The 18,263-nt window shown below is 39.3% G+C and overlaps 1 protein-coding gene across 1 annotated transcript in view; it reads right to left on the reverse strand.

The window, feature by feature from the left end:
* Positions 1-18,263, reverse strand: part of KIAA1328 (KIAA1328 ortholog) — a 140,175-nt gene that overhangs the window by 73,086 nt on the left and 48,826 nt on the right. Inside the window, exon 6 of the mRNA XM_010015451.1 lies at positions 1,816-1,943. Within this exon, the coding sequence (XP_010013753.1) occupies positions 1,816-1,943 (128 nt within the window). The remainder of the gene's footprint in view (positions 1-1,815; positions 1,944-18,263) is intronic.

Consider the following 18,263-nt stretch of genomic DNA (forward strand, 5'->3'; position numbering starts at 1 on the left):
AAATACTTTAGAAATACTTTGCAAACTCTAAGGAAAAAAAACTTAAGAGCTTAGAGAAATTACCCTTACCCTTAGGCTAGGGTAATTTCATACCTGGTAGGCTGGAGCTGTAGACTAGGTAACAATAGCTGAAATGTCAACGCAAACCTCAATACCATCTGAATTTGTGTTTGTGGACAAAAGTGGAGAAAAGAAATAATGGGATGGACAAAACACGAGCTTGATAGAACTTTGCACATGAAATCCGAAAATAAGTTCAGAAAAGTCTGTACATATTTTGATGGAGTGATTCAGAAGACAGAAGAACAAGAGGAGATGAATGTGGATTGCTGTACCATCAGCTGTTGATTCGACAGCTAATGGGTTGAAGGTTTCCTATTATCTGCTTCTACACTTTTGCACTGTAGATGTGATTACACCAGATACCTTTATTCTAGGTGCTAAGATATGTGTATTTACAGTTGAAAGTAAGTAACAGTGAAAGGGTAAGCACAGCAAAACCTGAGAGAAGTACTGTCATCATCCCAAACACAGCTCCTATGTTGCTGTTGGACTACATGGTCTCTTCTGGACTGTTTTCCAGGTACCCTGCAAGTTGCATATCTCAGACAAGAACACAGGCATCATCCATTCTCAGAGGAAAAGGTTCTTGTTTTGAACTCAATGTCATCACAAAATGGATGGCAGATAAAAATACAAAGGAGTGGAAATAAAATGTTTATAAAGCCTAAAAGCCTGACAAACAGTTCAATGTCCAACAACATATTTTACAAAAAAAAAAAGCAATCCTGATGCCAATGAAGTCAGAGAAGTATTGCAACCTGCTCCCTGAACAGAATTAAAGATAACTCGTTCCTTCACAGGACTCCTCAGAAGTAGGATCTGTGTAATACTGTTAGTAGGGAGGCCTAAATCAGGCCACCTTCTGGACGCTCTGTGCTGATGACCTTACTTCTAGCCATTTATAAGCCTTTAAGGCTCTTCCAGCAAAACAAAGGATCAAGGACCAAGCCTATAAAAAAAAAGCATAGCCTTAAGTAGGATAGACTCTGGAGATTTGCAGATGGAAACTACTGGAAGAGAACAGCAGGTAAGAACATCAGGTAGAACACTTGCATAAGTAGCCTTCATTTCCAGGATATAATCTGTTAACAGCAGGGATGCAAATCAAGTACCTAGCTATCAGGAAAAACAACAAAAAAAAAAAAAAAAAAAAAAAAAAAAAAAAAATCAATCTCAAGCAACCATGTTTTCAAGGCTTGGAGAGCATTCATCTGAGAAACATTTTACCACTTAATTTAACATATTGTAGCTCTAGTCAACATTTTCTGGTTTTAAACTGCATATATAATTATAGGTCTTCTATAAACAGCTCAAATCAGATGGGCTGCCTTACAGACTTGAGAAAGCTCTTATTGACCAAATACATCATCTGTAATGTCCTTTTCAATCATCAAAAGCCACAGTGAAAATCTGAAAGGGTGTATCTATAGTGACTGCAATTATTTTACCATTTAAGAAACAGGACAGAAAACAGAACAGCTTCTTAACTTTTTCCATAGCAAAGGCATGGGTTCCTATGATTCCTACTGCATTACAACGTGGTCAGTTAACTTCACCCACTTTATTGACCCAAAAAGTGAGGGGCCTTTTTGTTCATTTCCCTGAAATCCATGTATTAAGGGAAGGAGTCCTGGGAAGTGAAACAGTGTTCAACACTGCAAAATGCAAGACAATGCACTTAAAATTCTAGTAAAGGAGAAAAGATGTTTCAAAGATGTTATTAAAAAAAGGAGATGGGGAAAAAAAGCTTACCTTCTGCTCCTTTTCCTTGGCAGCACTGAGTTCAGAAAGGGAGAGCGATAGTTTTTCCTGCTGCTCAGCTAGGTACTTCTGATAAAGGCTCAGAAGTTCCTGGCATTCTCTGTACTGCTGCTGCAGAGGTAAGACATCAAAAGTTAAGGAAAAACACTCTTTAGCGAATAGTTAGAATCAAATATATACCAACTTACTCTGTGTAAATCTGATTTAGATCCCTAACAGCTCAATTTAAAAACAGATAGTGTGTGTTTGAGTACTGCCTAATGATGATAAATCTGCCTAGAGATGAATGTTCAAGCACAACTTTCTTTCTATGCAGAGAGTGGAAAAAGAAGAATTGCACCAAATTCTTTTATCATTGGAAAAGGGACAGGCAGGAGGCAGGTGATGACATTGTTTCAGTTGGAACAATTACAGCCCTCTGATTTGTATTCAGCAAAGCCAGCCACTACCAATGTTTATTTATAAATAAATAAATAGCCAGCCAAGTAAGTAAATAGTCCATTTTTAAGCACAGAAATGGATTCACAAGCCCATATACCCAAATCCAATCTCTATCCTTGAGTACCAACGGCTCCAAACCCCACAGCCAAGATGCAGCGCTACAGGCCTTTTAGACACCAGCACTGATTTTTGGACAGTGATCTGGAGAAACAGCAACTGTGGTGTTTGCAAGGATATTAACAAGCAACAGTGTCCTGCCTTGCTTGCAGCATTGAAATTCCAACAGGAGACAAATCTGCTCTTCACCTGTCATTGTGTAATTCCCTCCCTTGCTCATGTAGCATGGTAAACCATTTATGCTCCCCTCTCTCCCCCCTCACTTTTAATTATGCATGCAGATGGGATAAGGGCTCGCTGTCCAAAGAGATTACTCTGAATAAATACTTTAATAACAAGTCACTGCAATTAAGGTAGGGAACAAAAACTTCTTCAATCTATAAAATGGTGTTGAGTTACAGATTTCCTTAACATTTTTATGATCTAATCATTGCTTCTGGGCAAATTCATGTTGCAATCATTTTTGCCAATCATGGCTGCATAAATAACTCACTGCTTTGTTATTCCCTGTTATGACCCTGATTTTTTTTTTCTTTTCCTTCTATTTCTTGTTCTTCCGTGGAGGGGGCTTGCCAGGTTTTTTTGTTTGTTTTTCTTTTCATTAAAGAAAAGGCTACACAGAGAACAAGCAGAACATTTCAGGAAGGAATGGGAGGTTATTAAGCCCCAATGTTTAAAATCGATCCAGAGAGCTCCTAGAACACCTTTGCTCAGCACCTGGAAATACAGGACAGTACAAACAATGGTCTAAACAAGCTAATTGCTTTCCAAAGCCAACCTGCCTGAAGCCTGAGCTGTTTTACATTTCAGTTCATTTCGTCAGAGAGCACCAAAAGGCTGAAGTGATTTGTGGTGGTCTCAGGAGTCTCTGCCAGCTATGATGTATATAAAAGGAATTTTTTATTCCGGTTGTAACCATAGGCAGTAATGTTTATAGTAGGTGAACATATTAGCCTGGACGCAGGGCATGAATTTTACTCTAGAAAAAGCCAGTTCATTTATACAGTCTAAGAGTTAAATGTCGGTATTTGAAGACAAATTATAGGGAAATTCATTTAAACCCATGTTATGTGGCAGAATATAAAAACAGACAGTCCCATCTTTATCAAGTTTTTACAGCCCTCTTAATTCACTTTGCTGCCAACAGCCCCTTCCCCACAAAACAGATTTTACCCTCTTCTCCCACCAGCTAGCACTGCTGGCACAAGGAATGAGTACCCTAAACAGCCTTATGGCACACGATGGATGGCCATGCACCTACCCTCACTCCTGCCACAGCCATATTGTAAGTCCCACTGGAAAGCTAGGCAAGACTGCACTCACTCCCAAGCTTAGCACACACATGGTGCAAAGTGTACTATAAAAGAGATGCCCATATTGTGTTTTACACACTGCAGAACCCTTGCTGTGCACGTGAGGCCACCACCTCTTGCTTGAAGCTGACAAATTTAAAACACAGCTTAAAACTTGACATGCGAAATTAACATAAGGAAAGCATGCAAGCAAATCCTGGTTGTCCAAGGGTCAGTTACGTGACCATGAGTGGGAAGGGCGACAGTTAACATGAGCCTAAATGGCAGCTCAGCTATCCCTGAACTTCTTGTAAGATTCGGGCAGCACCGTATTAAAGCTTCCCGTATTAGAAGATTAAAACCTTGTTCATTCACACTATCACTCTACATTAAGCAAAGGATTGTTACAGCCACCATAGTCTAAGAGTCCAAAGCCCTGCTCTGCTTACTAAGTCAGTAAACATGAAGCTTCAAATAGGAGAGGAAAAAAAATGTTCATTTGTTTAAGATACATGCAGAATAGCTGTAAGTATAGTAATTCTCCATAATGTGCTGGTACATTTACTGCTGAATATGTTCTTAGGAAAAAAAAAAAAAAAAGCCTTAATATTAGATCTTACTCTTCCGTTCTATTGAATTTTTGCTAAAAGCAGCAAGATGATTTCTTTTTTTTCCCTACAAATTAGCCAGGAAATATACAACACTGCCACAAAAATATTTAAGTCACTCAGATATAACAAGGGCACATGTACTATGGCACTACAGCCTCCAGACAAATAAATACATGGGTTATGCTAAATATTTTCATAATCTGTTTGAAAAAAAAAAGGTAAAGATGAAAAAAAACCTATGTGACAACAAGTCGTACAGAATTGCATTCCACAGAAAAAGTAATGTGCCTAAATGCTCACACCAGATATTTCTTCATGTGCTCAGGAGCACAAATAATGGATTTACAAGATGTTAGTTACCTGAGAGAAGTGGTACTTGGCATGTCACTGAGCGGTAGTTTTATGTCCAAGAAATATGCATTTGAATGTATCCAAGTAACACATTTTATGTAGTTTATTAGTGAAGCATTAAGGGGGGGACGAAAAAATTAAATTCAGTAATGCAAATGTTAAGGTTCCAACAGCCACATTTATATGTCATACTACAAGTACTATATATTTTATAGAATCAATTAGTTAGTTTCATCACTGAATGAAAGTCAAAGAATTAAGAGTTCATTTATGGCTCTTAAGAGATAATAACCTCAGTGGAGTTGGCTTTGAGAAAGACGAGGGACTGCTAGCATGCAGCAGTGGCATGCTTACAGAAGTCAGGAATGATTTCCAGGAAGAAGGACTTTAAGCAGGGGACAAAATGCTTTTTCTTAGGGGTGAAGCTTCATGAGAAGGCACAGCCAGTCTAATGCTCAACTGCTGCTGAAAACACACTCCCGCTCAGCCCCCCACTCTCACTCCCTCCATCTGCACCCAAACCCCTCACTCTAAGGGCTCAGCACACTGACTCAGCGAGGCAAAGGAACTGTCAAGCACAATTCCTGGTACAAAGCAAGCAGAGGGAACAGGCAGCTGGGAGAGGGGGGCACCTCCTGAACAGCAGACCTGCCCTGGACTCCAAGGTAGCATCTATCCACCTTGCAAAGTCTCTTTCTCTAGTTACACTCTTCAGCCTCAGGCTTTTAAGTCTGTTCTACAACTACAGCAACTACTCACAGCTTACTCCTTGCTGAAACAGTTTTAACCCTCTCACAAGATGAAGCGGGACAAACAGCTACAGTTCCTTGCTCCTCCAGACACTGGGAGGCGGTGAGGCCAAGTGCCAAACTCTAGCATATTCACTGACATCCTGCACTGTTCCCATTGCCTCTTGACTGTAAGCTTAAAATCTGAAGCCCAGCTTAAAATCGGAAGTGTTTTGGTTTAGAGCATTCACCAACTTCCTAAAAAGCTTTTCAATTCTAGACACTAGGCTCCACATCCTTCTGTGAGCAATGTTCACGCTACAGCGGTTCAAACACCCACTGGTCTCTTCAACTGTAGTCAAGGTTTTCAAATGAAGCCAATACCAGGTTTCAGCAAATAACCCATGAGGGTTATTTACTGAAATTCTGCCTTCCTTAAATCACTTTTTGTAAGAGGAAAAGAAAGTAAATAAGGCAGAGGACCTTATCTTGAGAAAAAGGGAGTTTTAGCCTGTATCATTCAAGAACAAATGTTTAGCTTTACCTCACTTCATTTTAAAGAAAATTAGAGCACCCTCCAATCATGGCTATCTGGGGCTGGAAAAAAGTTTTCTAGAAACTCTTAGTACAGGAAAAGAACTCTACTAATGAGGTTTTTTGCACCAACCTAGTAACAAAGGTCCTTTCATATTTTCCAAGTGTTTGTGAGAACTCCTCACCTAGTGACTCCTTCCTCCATGGCTCATCACAAGCATCTTTGGGATAGGCGTAAGCTCTAGTGTTCTGGTTTTACACATGTTAAAACTGTGTCACAGTGAGTCTTCAGGCATTCTGCACACTCCAGTGCTGCACAGCAATCCCATACTCAAGCCAGCTCCAGGACACAAGTCTTGCAGTTGTGGAGTAAGGTAGCACAGCTCAGACACAGCACTTACACATCAGATTCATCTCTCTCCTGATGCACTTAGTGCACAAGTTCACCTGTATTCACACCCATGCAGACTTCCCAAGCATCAAACAAGATGCACAGGGATGACTGATTCCTACAGTCCCTGACTGTAGCTCCAGCTTGAACCTTCCTTTCATTCAAGGCTGCATACCCTGATCCATGTCCAGAGGAGAACACTAGAGCTAAATCTCCAGCAGCAAGATTCTCCAGTCCCACCAGCCCCTATGTCCAATGGAAGATTCTCTAAAGAACCAGAGCTGTTACAGAAATATGCAAAAATGAATAAAGCAAGCAAAGGAAGGAAAAAGTCAAACAGGCAGAAGTCAGATTTAAAATTAAGATAGCAGTAACTCACTCTTCATGGTAGAGGTGCAAGAAACTTTCAGGGATATTATTTCACCACCTAATGAAGAAGGCTTTCTGACATCTGCAATCATGCTCAATTAGCCACAAAACACTATTCTTAATCCCTGCTTAAGGACAAGCATCTAGAAAGCCGACTAGTTATCATCATATCTGCAATTTCAGCAAAGATCAAACCCCCTTCAGAGTCTCACGTAGTCCCTTGAAGACAAGGCAGTGAAAAAGCTAGACTGGCACAGAGATGCTAAAGAGGTGCCACGGACACCAGGCTGATGAAGCTAGGCTGAGCACTGAAAGAGAGGTCTTTGGTCTCTAAAGAAAAATCTACTCAGGTAAGTTGCATGCAGACCTGAGCTTGCCTGCCTGCCCTCCAACCAGGTACATGTCAGCCAGACATATTCAAGGAGCCACGCACAGACACAGTAGCACAGCATCGAGCCTGATCTAACACCAACACAACATCATTTCCAGTATGCGTCTGGACTGTGTCTGGCAACTTGAACGATATCAAAGCAAGCTCATACCTGTTTAATACACATATCCCTGCAACTGCAACTTTGGCACTGCACTTTTACTCAGTAGCCTAAAAATGTCTAAAATTCTGCAAGAGTAAGAAAGCATTTCACTAAACTTAAGCAAACGCTAAGACCAACACAGCTGGGTCTCCAAAGACTGCTATCCCTGTATCTACAGCTAAGACTCCAGCTACATTTAAATGCTCATAATACAAGTGAACAGAATTTGCAGAGTCTGCAGAGCCCCAAAGGCCCACAACAGCCTCATGGCAAATTCCACTACAAGTATGCTCTGTTTTAAGAGGGATCACATTTTTCCATGCATCACCCAATCATATATTTTTCAGTATTCTGACGCATGAGGCAATGAGGTTTATTTTCTACCTTAATATTTAGCATATCCACAGCAGAAAGATACCATGCCTTTTGGGAAAGAAGCAATATGTATGTCATTCTGATTTCCACCTGCAGGCTCTTTTCTTCCTAACCAAAGAAAGGATTAAAATAATGCAGCTTCAACTACTTACATATGAAAAGTCATATGAATAAAAATAAACTGCTGGTATTAATGAATTAACATCTAAAAGGAACACTTTAAAATATAAACTAAGATATTCTAAGCTCTTTCCTTTAGCATTAAACAATTACATACTCCACTGGAAGCTGACCCACATTTAATTTTAAACTACAACTTGTGTTTAATACCTATACAGTCCTGCGCTTTGACAACCTCATCTCAGAGATGAGCAACAACAGGACCGCATTTTGGAAAACAGACTCTCCAGACACAGATCACAAAGAGAACCCTTTCTTCTGCCTTTAAAATTAAGAGAAATAAAATAAGTGGCTTGAACCTATGTGAATCATTGTTCTGTGAAAGGGTAAAGACTAGTAACTTCTATGAAGGTTTATTATCTAAACTCTGAAGATGCTGCAAAGACTGAAGGTAATAAAATGTTTTATGAACAACTTCACTTTGCTCGTTCTTATATAACTGAGTTTATGTGGACTCCCTGGCACAGTGATGCTAAGAACCTGTAGGGAACTTTCTGCACATCCACTTTTCGATGTATTAAATAAATCATCTGGTGTGGGTCTGTACCTTATAAGCCTTCAATTCAAAACACAATCTCCTTCTGATCCAAAATCCTCAGGAAGCACATTTCTGAAAACACTATAAAGAAGCAAGTCACATACAATAAGATAGAGTGATCTCCAATCTGAAGCCCAACAGTTACATTTTAATTTACACTTGAATATTTTAATGCTGTTATCCAGTCAGTAAATTAACTCAAGATGCAAGAATAAGAAGGGGAGATGCATAGGGGAAAAGGTCACAAGGTCCACAAAAGAACTTCACTTCTGTTTGAAGCATCAGCATTTGTTGTTGAATGCCACAGCTCTTCATATAAAGGAATGGCTTAATACATTCCCATTCTGTTTGAAGGGAAATTAAATTTACATTCTTTGGGAATATGGTATTGTAATTAGTTCATGACTTGATTACACTTTGAAGTGAGCGAGGACTGCATATGGTGCATATAAATTAGTTAAGTTACGGTTGCCTACCTGAAGAAAAGCTACCGAGTTAAAAAAGAAAGTTAGGGACAAAGCCAGGGCAGCCCTTTGGAGCTTTCAGGAAGCATATGTAAAACATCAAATTCAAATCTGAGTCTCTGGACCCACTGATGTCAGGTGGGAGCAGAAACAAAAAACACAGTTTCCTAAACAGCTGGATGAGTTGTTTTCAAAAAACAATCTTTCCATCTCCACCCATACCACCTGTAGGGCAACTGTTAGAATTGATCCTAAAAACAGCAATAAAAGATAAAAGATGTGAGATTTCCTACCCTGCTTAAATGCACCAGGATGATTTATTCCTAGTACTTGTGATTTTTCTTTAATTTCTTTTATAGATAGCCTGAGTTTTATAACATCTACCAACATGTTCTGTTCTACCCAGCTGATGAAATTCCCAAGTTCGCTTTAAAGATACTGAAAAACATTGAGATGCACAATATAAATATAGTGCAACTAAAATTGGCCAAACAAAAAGATAGCCAGTATGATTTGAACAGAGCAAGGAAAGCATTTAAAGCTAAAACTACTTCTCAACATAAGACATGAACTCAGAGAAGCCCCTATCATGCTTTCAAAATGTCCAGGCAGTTTAGGGTACCAGATTTGATCCTATGTACTGAAAATCCTTTCCAAAAGATATGCCAATCAAACTGGGCAGCTTATCTGCCATGTTCTCTGGTTCAAAGGTGGGTAAGGACAAAAATATCACACACCATCATATGCCAGCAGATGTGCTTGGATCAACAAATGCAAATACCATCTCAGAGCTTGCATTTTCCATTCCAAGCGGAAAACACATCTCCAGCCTTATCTTCATTAATACAAACAAAAGGATACTTACAAGCAAAGAAAAAAAGAAAACTAAGGTTTATTCTGTAGCCTGGCTGTGCTAACAACTTTCTTCTAGTGAAAAGGAAGGAAGAATTTAACACACAAAAGGAAAGTTATGCCACTACACACACTGCCAAACCCATGCGTTTTCATAATAATGAACATAAGGAATCTGATGACAGAGAAACTATGAACCTGAATACACAAAATATAGTCCCCACAGATCATCATAACAAGCTAGGGGTCCCAGTGGGCCATAAAAATTCTTACTTTTGGCTTAAGAACTGCAGTGGCAGGAGATTTTCCTCCCTGGCAAGAAAGAGTTTGTTCAGAACACACCCGCTCCTTTCAGGGGAGCTCTGCCAACGTCTGTAGCGACTTTCAGGATTTAAAGATTTCCTTTGGCATTTGTTTAGACAGCACAGCTACCCAGCCTCTTCCACTGGAAACTGTTAAGGAACTTGTTACTTATTTATTTGTCTATCAGCCGGCAAACGTACGATCCTTTTTTATGGAAAAAGGGAGCCTGGAGATTCAACCATATACAATTTCTGTGCAAAACAGTCCCAGCATCAGAGAACACCACAACACATTTCATCATGTACAAAAGAAAATGATCTCAACCTGTGCTGTGCGAAAATATGAAGCCAAAAGCAGGTATTGCACCTATCCCCATCCACAAAAAAAGAGTGCTATTTTTTCCCTTTACATATTTAGAGTACAAAATTAAACAAATAAAAGGAACACTGCATAATTTAGCTTTCATTTTCTATCAAATTGCTCATAATTGTAACCATAAAATGATAATATTCTACCATATGTGCATCTGCAAAGCCGACAAAAGCACTGGTCAGCCCCTGCGACACGAAAAATGGACCTGTGGCTCCACCTAGTGACCGTGATGGATATTACACCTCTCCTAACTTGCACGAAGCGCTTGTCGCATTTTGAGGTTAATTTTGTTCCAGAGAGGGATCTAACGCATCACTTTTGAGACACGAAAATCCGCCGTGCAATCCTCCTGCTACCGTTCTTCCTCAAATTACACTCCCCTCCATCCACACAGGCAGCCACAGCTTTACATAAAATACCCATCACTGGAAGTACTTGCCGTATCAGTTGCAGGCCTTTGTGAGAATTAAAACATCTTTCACAGTAGTCATCATTACTGTTTACACAAAGCCATTTGTCATATCACTGCTACTCGATATTAAAACAGTCATGTTCTTTAATTTGACAATGGCGCTCCTGGCAGAAGCCTGAGGAGAGATAAGGTGCTTTTAGCCTATACGGGAATTGAGGTATCTGAGAAAGGATGCTCAGCCTGTTCTGTTTAGACACAGTAAGAGATATTATTTAACAGGATACATGTGAGCTCGGAGTCAGATGCAAGGAGGAAAGGGGATGAAGAGGCAAAAGAGAAAGGGAATGTGAAACCTGAAGTTACTGAGAGCAGAGCTACAGCACCTCCATCTCAATTAAAGAATGTACATAGTAAATCAGAAAGGTGTCTGCTTTGCAAGGAATGAGAATGTAAGATCACAAAACATCAACTCATTTTGTAACAAAGTTAATCAGGTTTGGTCTCCATTAGTATCAGAATGGGGATCACCTGAGAATACACAGTGGTGTCTGTCTTGTTGCTTTCTTGCAAGAAACAATCAATCACCACTTTTAATTTTATATACTTGATGTCTCACACTAAACATTTTCCTTACAGCCCTCAAATGGGAATAATGCTGACGGAGAAAAGAGGACTTTCCTTCAGCCAGGCTCCCACCACTCTTGGAATGAGAGATTCCTTGTTTGGGTCCATACTGGGAAGGAAACCTGGCCACTACAGGGAATTCTTTTGTTTGCTGCTTCCTCACGTGGTCGTCTCTCTGTATTTTGCACAGTCAGCATAAGGCTTGGGTATTTCAACTTTCTTTTTTCCCCCCTCCTTTAAACTAGAACATACTCAGAAAGGAGCACATAGATTTTAATCCATTGGCAAATGGTGCAAGTGGCAAGATGAAAATCTGTAAATGCTGCTGGACCAAAATAGCAAAAAAATAAATACCAGTGAGCCAAGAAATCTTGCCCTTCTTATGGAACTGCATTCAGTGTTATAGCTGGAACAGCACAGAATGTATAAATTGCAGATCATTCTAGAGAATTTTTTTTTTTCCTTTTAAAACTATTGCTATTTTGACAGTCTTTCTAACCTTGTTAGAACACAATCTGTTTGCACGCTGCTGATGAGAGAAAAGCAACACTCCTTTTCCTAAAAGGCAGCTGAGGTCGAACCAAACTCCATACAAACGCACCACTACTAATTTTAAAGGAGGTGTCCCCAAGCCTAAAAAGGAAAGTATTCCATGTCATAGTTCTCAAAGATTTTCTTTTCCATCATGTGCTGAACACAGACCTAATTAGGTAAGTATTTCAGAATGATTTCAAAGGCCTCAGAAAGTTAGTCCTGGTATAAAACTGGTCTTAAACTGAGAGGCACTGGTTTCACTGAAGCCAGTGAAGAAGAGATTTACCAACAGCCTCATTATAACGTTCATTGTTGTAGGACTATTTAATATACAAGATTAACACATCTTATCTCCCACTTTCACTGAAACCTATTATACCCTTCATTAATACATGCACATTTCTACATCATTTACAGCACTAAGGTCGCAAATAGTATTGTCTAAACCAGGGTGTGTCCTGCTGCTCTTCCCAGTGGTAGGCTCTTTTTGCAGTAACAGGACTCAAAAATAAACCTCGCAGCTCAAAACAGGCAAAGTAAACAGGGCTGCTTAGAGCTGAGAGAAATTACAAATAAAAATCATTTGGTTTGTAATACTCTGGATTTAATTTCTTGACTTTGGTTCCCTTGCACCCAGACCAAAAGGTGACATATCCACATATTGTAAGATGGGAAACTTCTACCTTCTGAAACTAATGAGTAATTATATGCTTTCCTCCTGAAAATTTGAGGTGTAGAAGTAGGTAAAAGAACCACAGCTCCTCGAATTAACAGGCATTTTAAAATTTGTCAGATCTGGATCACTGGAGAAGAAAAGGAAGCTGTCTGGTACAAACAGTACAACAGTGTCCCAGATTATATACTTCTGTGTCCATAGGCGTATCAGGACAGACCAGAACAATGTACCTTACTATCATATGAAGGGGAGGACATCAGATAAGGAAAAATACACATTATCAGTAAACCAAAATGACCAGGATGGCCCTTATTCTTGCTCAAACAAGAGAACTGTTACAAGCCAGATAAATACAGGATTTAGCAAACAGAAAAATTTCCTAATCAAATTGTTCATATTTAACAAAAAGGAGGAGAACAAATGACCTGGAATGATTTCAATGAGAAGTACTGACAGCAAAGACTTAAATTCCAGGAGCCAGACATACAGGTCCTGAGATTTTTGTGCTGTTCTTGGAGATAAAAGTGCTCACTTCGGTCATTTAGTTTTGTATTAGAAAAAGGGTCTTGCCAGGACAGGCCTATTCCCAGAGAGACACTGACTCACACTTTTGTCTTTTTGGAAGTTTTCATGCCTTCAGGTAAAAACAAGTCTCATGAGACTGGAAGTCTCTACCGCAAGAACAACACTCATTCCTATATCCTCACATTTATTACCACAGGAGAATAGATGGCATTCTGGAGGTCTTCTTGGCTTCCTACATGGAGCATACCAAGACATCCGGCTGCATATATTTAAATTATGGAAGTCTAATGTACTGGTGGAAAAGAAAGAGAACCTCTTCTCCATAGCTATGACATTTTTTTCCCCCATTATAGTTCTCTATTCCTCTTAAGAGAAACACCGGTAGGTGTTAGCCTTGAGGATATCAGCGCTGGAGGGCCGTTACTCCAGAAGACAGGAATTCCGAAATCTAACGTCAGAAGTGCTCATCAGAATAAAAAACAGCTGAAAAGAGTTTGCATAAAGACAGTTACTGGCAGCAAGAAAATGATACTTTCAGATATCCTTCTCTCACAGGATTAATATTTGAGTAAGCAAATAGTTCTTTGGCAAATTCTTTACTTATAGCAATACAGTCAGAATTGTAGTCAGACGCCTCCATGCATACAGCCACTCTCTGCAAAAACAGAACCAGAAAAATCTGTGATCCAGGGGGTCTGCAGATAATGCAGGGCTTAACACAGATGCTTAGAAAAGCTTAGTCAAGTCAGGTACTGAAAAGGCCTTCTTGTAAAATACATTCCTGTGATTATAATAAATTTCCAAGCCATCAAACCAACTACACTAAAAGGAAATGAGGAAAAAATATTCAACACTAGAAGATTTTCAACAATAGGGCCTACAAAAACAATGGAAATTAGGGGTATTTTCCAGACCAACACAACATCAAGGTAAGCTGCATACCAAGCTATATGGGAATCCCTGTTTCCTGCCAAGGTGTAGGAAAGTAAAATTAGTGTATGTGAATACTTTGCAAAGACCCTAAGCTGGAAGTGACTGGCTTTCAAAAAAAGGACTATATAGAAAAATAAAGAAGGGAATCTAGAGAGCTGCTTTCCTTACAGAAGTTGAAAACACAAGACAGGAAACAGTTCAGTGAACAGTTCAATGAACCAGAATACAAAATCCTACAGGTCTCAAGTGATAATTCTGCCAAGACCAAGGCACAAAAGCATGAACATTCAGTGAGGTGTTCTCACTGCTAAACATCGTGGAGACCATGGAGGAGTGATAGCCCCCAAAGAATTAACTTTTGAAGTGCAGGATTAATTTAGAAGCAACGACTGCAGCAGAGCTGCTCTGTATCTCTGCCTAATTTCAAAAGATCAAGGTAACACACATACTTCTTCTAATTCAAATGGAAACTTACTCCTGTGCTAACAGCTAGGAAGCTTCATCTCTGCAGTATCTCAACAGCTTACAGGCATCAATGGACTTACTGTCATCATCATTGTGTGTTCAATCTACAAAGAAGGTCACATTTCATAAAGGGGGAGGCGAGGTACAGAGAAGGTATGTGATTTACATAACTTCACAGAAGCCTGGGCAGCGCAAGTAACAGAATTCATGTGGTCTTAGATCTCAGAGTGCTTCCACAACAGCTTGCAATGCTGTTATTTCAGGACCATTTTCTGAATTGCTGAGCCCTGTACTGGCAATGTAGCTTTGTGGTCAGTCTCCTTAACAGTCTGATCTCTAGCTAAACCAGAAAAAAAAGGAACCTGTGCTCTCCTCTTTTTCTGACAGTTTTCACCAGTAAGACATTTCATATATTCTTGCCTTTCCCTTCTAAGGATTAAGGTGAGAGAGAACTGAAGCAAGATAGGGGCAAAAATTAAAGCAGTAACTGTACCATAACACATCTGCTTCTGAAGTGAGAAGGAACAGACAGCACCAAAACATCTTCAGATCTGACAGGCTGCTCTGCTACCAATCTGCACTAGCAGGTGAGACATGTCACTCCATGACAAGTATCAGAAATAAAGGAGCTTAATGCAACTGCAAGTGTTTTAAATGATTTCTCTCTATCATGCTACAGGAAACGACAAGCAGTTCTAACAAAAATGTGGAGATTTTTCTCCCCTGAGCTCAAAGCTTTAAAATTAGCACTTTGTGTGTGCTTGTTCTTTTAATGTCTGCATTTATTAAGGAGCAAAACAACCATGCATCCGAAATGCCAGAGAAATACAGATCCATAAATAATGCCACATTCCTATTCCCACCTAATCTAAATATTTATGTAGTAATTTACCAGCAAAAGATGCAAACTATTCTTTAAATGTTACATTGTATTAAAGGTTAACCACATGACATGTTTTATTATGAGGCTGTGAATTATGTTTAAATTTTCATTTTCAGTGGAAGTTCTGGTGTTGAAATGGATGGACAGAGGCAAGGAAGTCTAGTCGTCTCAAAGATGAATGCTGAAGTTCAGACTTCTTCAATATTTTTGCAGTCTGCATAGCCATAGGCCATGCAGCTTAGCAGCATACTGATTGAGAGAGGAACGGCCACCTTCTTCACAACTAGAAGAGCCAGAAATAGATGTATTAGAGAGGCTTGGTTCCTATAGCAAGACTGATGATGCCGACTTTCTCTTAGAAAAGCAGCTTCGAATGAAATCAGCACCAAATCACACACACCCCTATGAGAAATGTTAAATGTAACAGCAGAACTGCCCCCAGTGTAAACACATGCCCTCGGATTTCGTAAGTGCCTTATCTAGTCAGTGATGTAATGCTTCTCAACCCAGTACCTTACACAGAAATTCACGATCCACTCCTCACGAAGTCCTACAAAATTCAGCTTCTTTTTTTACTTCATATCCTGCTACAGTCATCATCACATATTTATGGTCTTAACTGTTCCTTTTGGTTCCTCCTTGAGCTCTCACCTTCATGCCTTCTGTTCCTAAAACCTTAATACTAGACATAGCTTCCAACTTATCTTCTATTTTCTCTTATACAAGGTTTTCTTTAGAAATATTACTTTGCTGACTTCGTTTCCAATTCTCTTGATCTCTACATGATCTTCCACACTGAATACTTTCTTCATGTCATCACTTTCCTTAGATGCAAGACCTTTGAAGCTCACTACAGACTCAGCCACATAGGAACTGATACAAAGATTTTCTTGTGTTTTGCTTTTTCACTAACAGAGTCGCTTCTATTTATACTACACTGAATAAGATGCAACTGTTTTGAGCCCATCAGTCTGCCAGTTTCCAAGGCTGTAAACTGAAGCAGGGGAAACACACTTAAGTTTAAGTGATGTTCTAGGAGGTAAGTGTTTTCCAGCCCAAAGCATAAGAACGAATGGAGCATTACTGCCAGTATTACCACTTCCTACCCTTGAACCCTTGTGAGAAAAGAAATCCCCAGCTCTAAAAACAGGTACTCACAAATAAACATCACAACCCTTTTTAAATGTACTCAGATAAGGATACAAACAATAGGAATGGTTAGAAAACACCCCCCAACTTCTTCACATTTCCTTTGTCACTGTTAAAGCACATACCTCTAATGCATCAGCAGGAAAGGCGCATTTTTTCCAGATATAGCTAATCAGACAAAGTAACATGAAGAGATCTATTAATGTTCCCTGCTTCAGTGAGACATGAAGTGCAGACTTACTGATAGAATCTGCATTTTTGGTTCTCATTTGTTCTGCTTGAATAAATTTACCAATCTGAGGCAACATTTTCAGACACTGGTATTTTGAATAACATTGGTCTCTGGGACTATCTTTTTTCTCCACCTCACCATATCTACATCAAGGAAACCTTGGAGAAAAAAAAAAATATGTAAGAAGCTGGAAGCATAAGTGTTCATTCTTAAAATGCAGTACAGTCTTTCATTTGAATGATATACAGAAGTACTCGGAATGTATTACAGCTGATCAATGCAGAAAAGAGGTATGGAATGCTACTGAAAATAGAACTTATTTGTATGCACGCCATACAAATATGTTAAAATATGTAGTTAAATATGCTGTTGGAGTTAAGTAGCTTTCATAGAAGAGAATCATTGCAATTATCAGTGGTAACAGCAAATCCTGTCTGATACAGATGTTTACTTCCTGTTCCAAGAACTACAGCAGGAAACAGCCCTGTTAAAAATATTTGTCTAGCACCAGCCACAGAGTTCCTATTTGTTACCCTTAAGTGTACAACTTGTAACAAAAATAGGTAGCTTTTTCCTCCGTCCCAGCGTAAGTTAATGTATTTAAAACATTTAGTCAACAACCAAATGCCTGCTACCGTATTTTGTTACAAGGCTCCTCTGACTACAGTCCTATCTCCTTAGTTTACAACTGGAACACAGAATTAGTCATCTCTAGGAAACAGATAGCACTAGCTTTTCATCATGAAAAGCTCAATTAAAACCCATTTGAGAGAAGCTGAGCCACTTCATGTATTTTTTTTCCTTTCCCTGCCTCTGAACCTAAGTATCATTAACTGCTGTGAACACTAATATGCAAAGCCTATGTACAGACCTTTCTATAGCAAGAGCATCTATCAGTCTTGCTGCACAGGGAGAAAAAAGAAAGGAAACAGAAGAGGCAGAGGGAAGACATCGGCACATAGACACAGTTTCTTCCCAATGGCCACGCATTTACTTCTTGCCAATTTCTACTGGGAAATGGTAGAGGTGGAACTGTCTATTCAATTTCTTAGATTTCTGTGCACCTTCTATTTCTTAGAACATGGCAAATACTGTCTCTACACAATATCCCTAGTACTTATAATGCAAAACACTTTATGACACTTTTAGCTCTGGGAGAAGAGAAAATGAAGCATGAAATAAGAAATATACTAGCAGAACAATATTCATTGACACTGGTAAGTCTGTATACTGCTGCACTGGGAAAGTATTAGTATTTAGGGTTTTAGGGGGGTTTTAACATGTTTGCCCAGCTTTCCTGATGTCAATAGTATGTCAGTCCTTGCAGCTTTTCTTGTGTAACATGCAAGCCAGAAGCCAAATTCATCAAATCATGCTCAAATCCAAGAAATCTGTATGTTCTTATTTAAACGACAAATACTTTTCTGGATATCTGAAGTATGTAATTCTCCTCACAGTTCTCCGTAAATCCCCCACCCTTATAAAAAGATGATCACGTTTTTTGAAAAGTCTGAGCTCAAACACAGACCTACCAATAATCTTTTCTTCCCTAGCA

The sequence above is a fragment of the Nestor notabilis genome, unplaced genomic scaffold (genome assembly GCF_000696875.1).
Source record: "Nestor notabilis isolate BGI_N333 unplaced genomic scaffold, ASM69687v1 scaffold5305, whole genome shotgun sequence".
Classification (NCBI taxonomy): Eukaryota; Metazoa; Chordata; class Aves; order Psittaciformes; family Psittacidae; genus Nestor; species Nestor notabilis.